Source organism: Atta colombica, unplaced genomic scaffold (assembly GCF_001594045.1).
Source record: "Atta colombica isolate Treedump-2 unplaced genomic scaffold, Acol1.0 scaffold105, whole genome shotgun sequence".
Lineage (NCBI taxonomy): Eukaryota > Metazoa > Arthropoda > Insecta > Hymenoptera > Formicidae > Atta > Atta colombica.
In genome coordinates this window covers 4,423,943-4,432,608 of record NW_017259190.1, presented here as the reverse complement: position 1 = coordinate 4,432,608, position 8,666 = coordinate 4,423,943, and the positions used below count along the sequence as shown (strand labels likewise).

Below are 8,666 nucleotides of genomic sequence, written 5' to 3'. Positions count from 1 at the left end.
TATATATATATATATACGTAATTTTTTGGAATACCTGGAAATTAGTAAGTGGCGCATTATCATCAATCGGCGTATTCGGCATTACAAAAGCTTCCATTTCAAGTTTGCCATCGCTGGTTTCACCAACGATCACTTTGTAAAAATGTGTAGGCACTGCCACATGATTTGAGCCTATCACTTCATAATGCACATACTTTTTTCCATCTGCTTCTCTTCTATAAATAAAAAGTAACAGTGTTTAAATTTATTACAATACTTTTCAAAATTAAGTTTCGAATAAGACAAGCGAAGCTTAAGCTTTATAGTAAAAATAACAATAGTTTGGAAACATATTAGTGTCTCAGTGCCAAGCAAGCGCAGCATCATATATAATATGTGATAATAGAAAAATTGAATATTAATAAGATAAATAATAATAATATGAAAATAGACAAAATTTACAAAGTAAAAACTGGTAAACGCACTTAGGAAGATACAACGGTCCTGTACACACATAAACATCCTTATAAACATTTGTCAATTTTCGAACATATTTCTCCAGTCTGTTCCAGGAATCTCTGTTGAAGCCTTTTCCGATTTGTGGTGCCATATTAGTGAGGAAGAAGGTTTGTTCCATGTGTTTCTGATCCACTTTATGATTCCCAGCTGCTGCCAGATGACCACGATCATAGCCACTTCCTTTGTAGTCTGTATTTTGTGATCTGTTGGCATCAATCACAAAATTAAAACTCGGTCTCAATTGATTGACTTAATCTATTAAATTTAATTAATAAATTTTCAGATTTTTTTAAGAATAATCTAAAAATTAATAGTAAAAAAAAATTTATTTTCTTTACCTGAAAAAAGGATGTATACTCTCATCAGGCTTGAACTCACACTTTGAGCGATCTACTTCATTGTTGCACTGCAATCTCTCCTTGGTCAAGTGCTCAAATACCCAATGAGCAATTTTGTTTCGCCTGTCATAAGAGAGCACAAAATCCTCATACGACCTGACATGATCCAATCCGGGAAAACCAAATTTCATAATCTGCCGCAATATTACCAAGGTCTAATACGACTATTAGCATTTTTATAATAATGCTACAAATAATTGTAGCATTAAGCAATTTCTACATGTCATTAAGATACTTAATTCTTTTATTACTTGCAATGCCATCAAATTATATTTATTATTAGATCATTTATCATTACATAATAAATGATTTCAAAAATCAATTGCAAATTACGAAATTCTCTTTATTTGTCGCTACTATATAAATATATATGTATATATAACATATGTAATTAAATAAATCTGAAAGGTTAGTCCATCGTTCTTGATCTCGATTTTCACTCACTTGCGATACCCTTGTAGCAGTCGAAGACACTTTGGAGCCCATATCGTTGCTTCCAACAGGTGTCAAAGGGGTAGCCGCCGAAACGGTACCGAAAAGAGGCAAACACGGCAAATTTCGAAAGCGCACCGCTGACAACACATTCGTTTCATTGTCTTTCGAATATCGCCTTTGTTCGGAGAATTTGCCCAAACACCAGCCCCCCAAACCTACGCTCGTCAGAGCAGTTAAATTAAACACTATTCGTTTCATTCTATTTACATTACTCTTTGTTTCTCTCCCACGTGATTGCTAATTCCGTAATTATATAAACGTGTTCGACGCGAGAAATGAACAAAGTTAAGGACAGTTAGAAACTCACTACAGCAATGTCGGGTAAAGTTAGAACGAGCATGTGTTATCTTGCAATTATCTATATATATTATCTATATATATATGCATAATATCCTAAATATGCATGTGTGGTACTTTGATCTATTTTTTGTTATGAAAGAGAATTAATTCTGATGATGTAAATTTTCTATTAGTGGAATTTCTATTAGTGGAAAAATTCAATTAATTTATTTTGTCTTAAGAAAATTTATTAATTTATTGTAATTAATTTATTGTGAAAATTATAAATGAAAATTCGACGCGCACGCACTACACACACATACACATACACGCGCGCGTGCACAATTCATTAATTTCCAATCATTTACGGAAAATAAATAAGTCTGAAAAGTGGTAAATATAAAGCAATAACTTCTTACATACTCATATATTAGGCGGTATTTTATGTGTATAAAAATTCTTTATTTTTACAATGAGATTTTTACAATCAGAACATCTTATATATACAACATCAAGATCTACTTTGTAAACATGATTCTCTTGCACATCTATACTTTTATTACTTCAAATTATTCAGTTTCTTATGAAATTCCATATAACTAAACATATACTAACTATTTAAAAAAATAATTATTAATCAAGAGTAATGAGAGATTACACAAGTGAATCACTTAATATTAAAAGAACATTTTGAACAGGTTGAAAAGTTTTTATTTAAAACTCTAAAATTAAACGAAAATTTAATTTTCAATTAAAAAAAAGTGAACTGATTACTGATTTAAATAAAGAAAAATGTTATTCAAAATAATAAATAAATAATTTACTTTAAATATTGTCTTGGTTAATTGTCCAGAAAATCTGTTATGAAATTATATAATATTTTATTATGAGCAAATAAATTGTTCTTTTGTCATTATAAAAGTTCTCACAAAATAATATCAATCGCTGTTACTCTCATCGGAATCCTTTACCAAGATAGTGTCATGACCAGGTAACATTCGCGGATCAAAAGTATTCTGAAAGCATTTCTGAAACACTATTTTTGCCCTCTTGGCCACTTTACGCGGTGGCGACTGCGGTACATTATCGTCTAGGTCAAAACAAACTATTGTATCTTCTTTCTCCTTCTGATTTACTTTATCATCCGATGATTTTCTCTTTGTAATGCTAGAAAATACTGAATTTACTAACTTCCTTTGGTTCTCCGAAATTTTCCTACTAATCGCCGAAGATGTACTAGCAAGACTGCATGCGACAGAGTAACAATTTTGTATTGGCATATGTGAATTTTTTTCATAAGCGTTTATAGAATTATTAGCATTTGCGTTAACGATGCTCACAGGAGCATTCCTATTTTCGTTGTGTGTTTTGTCCGACTGAATTTTTTCTTTTACTAGCGTATTCTTGGACACATCACTAACAGTAGGTTTGATAGATTTTTTTATTCGACTCGAAGATACTTTATTAACACGATTGGATGTACTCCTCGAAGCATTCTTTTTTCGAATAGATTGCACTTGTCTACTGACAATCGATGTGTCTGACTGACTGTCACAGTCTGGACTTAGAGTTGATAATAGCATGTTCGTTTCAAAAGCTGGACTTTTCACCGTAAACAATATTGGTCTGAAAAAATGTTGCATTGAAAAATTAATAATTATCGAAATATAAAATGCTCACTTTTTATTATTGATATAGAGAAATAATACTTCAATATATTAATCTTTAACTTATTAAAGTATATATATCTACTTAATATTAAATAGCTTAAGAATTTGATGTATACCTTCCTGCTGTTCCAAAACTTGCAGTAATTGGAATGCCTACGCTCTCACTAAAAACGAGTAAAGCTTTAACTTCTTTTAAACAAAATGTGATACTTGTTTCATTGCCAAAAGTGTAACGATCAAATTCTCCGATACCAAAAGCCAGCTGGGTACGTGTAGTATTTACCATAACTGTAATACATGTAACTGTAGTATTAATTGACATTAATTAACAGTAATATATTAATTACTACATTAGTTTGCATTTATGCTAGAAGTGGAACACTTCTTACGTGATGCGTCATCTACATAGTTTCTAAATAATAATTTATGTGGCGTTATCTGGAGCGTTATTTCGATCAAATTTTGTGGAAAATTTTGCAGAGCCTCTGTAAATGTTCGAGCTCGTGACGTCAATTCATTGGACATACTAGCCTTAGTGTACGATGCCTATTTAATCCAAATCAATTCATTATCTAATACGATCAATAAAATCCAGATGAAAATTTGATCCTCAGATGTTTTCTTTTTTATGATATTAAAAAATTGTTACTCAATATTTAATTACTCAAATATTTAGAATATTTGAAAATACTTAATAAATAATTAATAGAATTAATCAAGTTTAAGTAGTTTCTAAACATTAAGTAGACTCTAAATCGTATCTGAGAATCAATTATAACAAGAAAAATGTTTTTAGTGTACTTGCAACTTTTCAGAATCCAAAATAGGCATCAGATGGGACATGTTGATACCATTTTTATATTTTAAGATAAATACTAAATTACAGGCATCCATCTCCAAATGAATGTGACAAGTTTCCACATGTTTGTCCAATGTATGTGCAGATTTGAAGACTGTCATTGCGCTCTGTAAATTGTAGAATAAGTTAAATATCATGTACATAAATGTATATGAAATAGATACTACCCTCATTGAAATTTTACACTTTTGTGCTTCTTCTTCATCGAGATTTCCAAGATCATAATAGGAGAAGAAATTTCTGTGAAACGTGAAGTTCGAATATGCCGATTTTGCCATGTTGACTGTGCGAAAAGAGATAGATTCCTCTTGAGGATTCACATACATTTCATCTCCAATCTTTGCTAGTGTATGTATTGCCTTTGCCAAAGCTACATCAATAAAAAATGCTAATTAAAAAACTCAGTACAAAAAAGCTTTAAGAAATTATATTTATCTGAATTTTTTCTAGTACTTATCAAATTTTTTAGAAGTTTTATGGCCCTATTCTGTAACTCTTAATGACTGCAATGATATCATTGCATTGTCGTTGCGCAGATTTTGTGTACAGTACAGCGCAACGATAATTTAATGATATCATTAGAGTCGTTAAGAATTACAGAACAAGCCTCTTATTTAGCTCTAACATTTAATACATTCTTTTGTAAATAATAATGTACAAAACAAATAAATATAAAAGATTAAATTAGTCATGTAATAGAAAATGTTGAATTAAATTGACGAATTTCATTTGCGCTATAAAACAGCAATTCTGATGTTTCCAATAAAAAATTAAGAGAATAATAAACATACTTTTGATGTTACCGCCAGGTATGACGCATCTCATGTTGAATATTTTTTATTCTATACGCGACTAAATTTGGAAAATATATATATATATGTATATATACATATAAAATATATACATATAAATTTTTCGATTTATAACAATTCTAACAAAACAATACACTGCTCATTCGAACTTTCACGCGCGGCCATAAACGCAATAATAATAAATTTGAAGACCATTCAGGTTGAAAGACTAAACTAGGTTATGTCATAGATAAAATAATATTTGAGATCTGCAACAGTGAATAAAATATAGCGCTTTGAATAAACTGAAAATATTCGGAATCGAGATAGTGCAATTTCCTTGTTGATTATTGAGATTTTTATTTTCACGATTTGAAATCTTATGAAATCAATTGCTATAATTACTATAATCAGAGAGAAATCAGAGTGGACATCTCGGCCATATATATAATCGGCTCTATATATATATATAATTATAATTTATAGTAATCCGTTTTTTTTTGTGGGTGAATGTATTTTTATTTACAAAGAAAAGAGGACCGTCGATGAAATTAATCAGCGAGAATGGTGGAGGAGCTTTTAGAATTCAAGTACTCATTTTTGGTTCCTCGAATTCTGTCATCACTTCAAAATTACCGCGACATAAACGTTTAAATGGTCGTATTTGGAATCTGCGCAGATTAGTACGAAATTCGTCTCTCGTGCCGAGTGCTGACTTCCGTCCATGTATGAATGCATGTATACTTCCGGTGTTATGTTTGACGTTTCAGCCTCTGACTGCCTCTTGTGCATTATATTATAGTAATTATTGATATCGTGAGATTACAAATATCGAAACATTTCAAAAGGAAATAATTACAAAAATCATGGTAAGTAACACATAAATAATCAATAAATATACTAAAAATTGAAAATTGTTTTAATAATCTAACCTTAAAGTAAATGTAGTATTGTAATTAATTTATAATTTCTTTCATGCATTAAACTCGTATTGTGTAATTAGAAAATCAGTTAAATTTTTTATTCTTTAATCATTTTCCACTTATAAATAATATTTTAACTTATTTCAATTTACCTCAATAATTTATAATTGTTAATTTTTATAAAGTTCTAACTTTAAAAAATATATAGATATTTTTTACTTAAAAAAAGACAATTTAATATTATACATACTAAAAATCTTTTATTTAAAAGTGATTACAGAAACAAATTTTTTTCAGCTTGTGTTGGTATTAGGAGATTTACACATTCCACATAGATGTAGTAGCCTCCCAAGTAAATTCAAGAAACTGCTAGTACCAGGAAGAATACAGCATATCTTATGCACTGGCAATCTTTGTACAAAAGAGTCCTATGATTATCTCAAGACATTAGCTAGTGATGTACATGTAGTCAGAGGAGATTTCGATGAGGTATATATTCATCCAACAGTTTTGTTTAATTATTTAAGCACAAGAACGAATGGAATAATATTAAAATGTAATCAAAACAATGATGTCTTCTACCAATGTAGATTAACTATAATCTCGGTTCAATTAACCAAGATTAAATTGAAAGATTAAAATTAAATTACATTGATAGAAATGGGTAATGGATTAATTAGATATGTCAAATAAAATTGAGAACAAGAAAAATAAAATTATTATTGATTAAGATAAGTTAAATTACAAAAAAACTGCATAATTATAAATATTATTTATGTGCAGAAGATCAAAGAAAAAAATTTTATTTGTTACAGAATCTAAATTATCCAGAACAGAAAGTAGTTACTGTAGGCCAGTTTAGAATAGGACTTTCCCATGGGCATCAAGTGGTTCCATGGGGTGATCCAGAATCTTTAGCTTTGATACAGAGACAATTAGATGTCGATATTCTCATATCCGGACACACACATAAATTTGAAGCCTATGAGCATGAAAATAAATTCTATATCAATCCTGGATCAGCTACTGGAGCTTACAATCCTCTAGATACGTAAGTTTCTTTTCAAAAAGATCTAAAAATGATATAAGAAAAAATATTAAAGTGTATTGAATAAAATATTTTTTGAGAATAAATATATTTTCAAAGATTCAATTCAAATATTCTATTTTTTTTATTACAAATCTATTTTTAAATTAATTATTTGATACAATATTTTAATCGTTAACGTATAAATTATTTTCTCTGAAAAACAGAGAATATCTTTACAATAATGATTAGTGTAAAAAGAAAATTCTATGGGAATTCTTTCTTAATAATAATTTGTTTTTAGGTCAGTTATACCATCATTTGTATTGATGGACATTCAAAGTTCAACGGTGGTTACGTATGTGTATCAATTGGTCGGAGACGAAGTTAAAGTGGAAAGAATTGAATATAAGAAAAGTTAGAACTATCGGAATTTCCAGAATGTATCTATTATAGATTATACCCCGAAATTTATTAAGAATGCAATTATGTGCATGAATATTCAACATTTGTCAAATACTTTTAATCTGTCTCGGATTAATCAATTAATTAATTATTTAAACGTAATTCGTATTTTTGTTGTAAATAAAATTATATCACTATTATATGTAAAATAAGTTCTCTCTGTAAAAGTAGATTGATGAACAAATCACTTTGAAAAAAGTTGCCCTTGATAATATCTATATAAAATTCTGTAAAATTATCCCCTACATAGCGTTTGATAGAAAGTTTAGTATTTAATTTCTTTATTTTCCTAGAAAGACAAAATAATTTTTTTTCTGCTTATGATAAATATATAACAGAAAAATAAAAACATACGTGTATTCTTATTAAAATAGTAATTCGGATAATTCAACATTCATTCATGGCAAAATTCTTGATTCATTCTCTCTCATAAATTTATAAATTAAAAATAAATAATTGCTCGTTATTTTATTATTTTCTGGATTTCCTTAGAAGTGTAAATCCTTCGCCAGTAAACGCCTTAAACTCGTCTGGATCCTTCGTCTAAAAAAATACAAATGATATTAATCACAATACAATCACATGTAATGCCGTGTGAAGTTGCCATAAAATAAAGTTACAGATTTGCATTACACGACAAAGTTCGAGACAAAATTTTATTTATAATTCTATATGTCGTAGAGAACTCCAATTAAAGTTCTTACCTCCTTATTATTCACTGGCTTCATATTTCGCAGGAACCTAAGAGTACCTATTTGGTAATCATAATCAGGTATTCCGCGAACATAAGTCGGCTTGGTAGTTACAGTTTCCTGCTTGGGCATGTCTTTGCGTTTTTTACCATCCAGCCGGACACCTTCACCCTGAAAAGGTACAAAGCCAGTCTGCGCCGGCATCAAATCAGCCAGATGCTCTATCTCATCGTCTTCCTTCTTTGGTTTTCGTACTGGCTCTTTATAGCCTACTGGTGGAGCAAACTCCACATTCATGTCACACTCAATGATACTAACTGCTGGACCAGGTCTGGTTTCTAGTACGCACATCTCGTAAATCTTCTGATTATATTTGATTGCAATCACATCGCCTGTAGTTAGACAGGCAAAGCTGCGCAGGCCATTCTCCAATACAGCCTTTGGATTTGTGATATCTAAGAAGTCCTCTGACTGTGGCTGAAAACGAGAGAATGTCGCAACTGGTAATGACACACTCTCTACATTCAGTAGCTCGCCTTCCTCCAGCAAAAGATTATGCATCATCTATG

The 8,666-nt window shown here is 30.0% G+C and overlaps 4 protein-coding genes across 6 annotated transcripts in view; 1 reads left to right on the top strand and 3 right to left on the bottom strand.

Moving 5' to 3' along the window:
* The window catches only part of LOC108689424 (endonuclease G, mitochondrial), a 2,155-nt gene extending 465 nt beyond the window's left edge, over nt 1-1,690 (bottom strand). Inside the window, exons 1-4 of the mRNA XM_018196185.1 lie at nt 1,341-1,690; nt 837-1,030; nt 465-701; nt 35-215 (exon numbers count right to left, since the gene is read on the bottom strand). Coding sequence (XP_018051674.1) covers nt 35-215; nt 465-701; nt 837-1,030; nt 1,341-1,589 — 861 coding nt within the window. The 5' untranslated portion in view covers nt 1,590-1,690. The remainder of the gene's footprint in view (nt 1-34; nt 216-464; nt 702-836; nt 1,031-1,340) is intronic.
* An 820-nt stretch (nt 1,691-2,510) lies between these two features.
* Nucleotides 2,511-5,069, bottom strand: LOC108689585 (cell cycle checkpoint control protein RAD9A). 2 transcript variants are annotated; one of them, XM_018196451.1, is made up of 6 exons: nt 4,991-5,069; nt 4,367-4,569; nt 4,142-4,306; nt 3,730-3,886; nt 3,457-3,628; nt 2,511-3,296 (listed from the first exon to the last, which is right to left on the bottom strand). In XM_018196451.1, the coding sequence occupies exons 1-6, from the start codon at nt 5,022-5,024 to the stop codon at nt 2,609-2,611; spliced, it is 1,419 nt and encodes a 472-aa protein (XP_018051940.1). In that variant the 5' UTR covers nt 5,025-5,069; the 3' UTR covers nt 2,511-2,608. The 2 variants fall into 2 exon arrangements, with proteins under 2 accessions (XP_018051940.1, XP_018051931.1); XM_018196442.1 differs by having other exon boundaries at nt 4,142-4,569.
* Nucleotides 5,070-5,739: 670 nt separating this feature from the next.
* On the top strand, nt 5,740-7,522 carry LOC108689201 (vacuolar protein sorting-associated protein 29). The gene is made up of 4 exons (XM_018195870.1): nt 5,740-5,859; nt 6,211-6,402; nt 6,729-6,964; nt 7,245-7,522. Exons 1-4 carry the CDS (start codon nt 5,857-5,859, stop codon nt 7,360-7,362), a joined length of 549 nt encoding a protein of 182 aa, XP_018051359.1. The 5' UTR covers nt 5,740-5,856; the 3' UTR covers nt 7,363-7,522.
* LOC108689187 (ubiquitin fusion degradation protein 1 homolog) overlaps nt 6,649-8,666 on the bottom strand; it is a 2,840-nt gene continuing 822 nt past the window's right edge. Inside the window, exons 3-5 of one of the 2 annotated variants that reach the window (XM_018195850.1) lie at nt 8,110-8,661; nt 7,760-7,948; nt 6,649-6,986 (exon numbers count right to left, since the gene is read on the bottom strand). In XM_018195850.1, coding sequence (XP_018051339.1) covers nt 7,877-7,948; nt 8,110-8,661 — 624 coding nt within the window. In that variant the 3' untranslated portion in view covers nt 6,649-6,986; nt 7,760-7,876. The remainder of the gene's footprint in view (nt 6,987-7,759; nt 7,949-8,109; nt 8,662-8,666) is intronic. The other variant, XM_018195858.1, reaches the window with a different exon arrangement.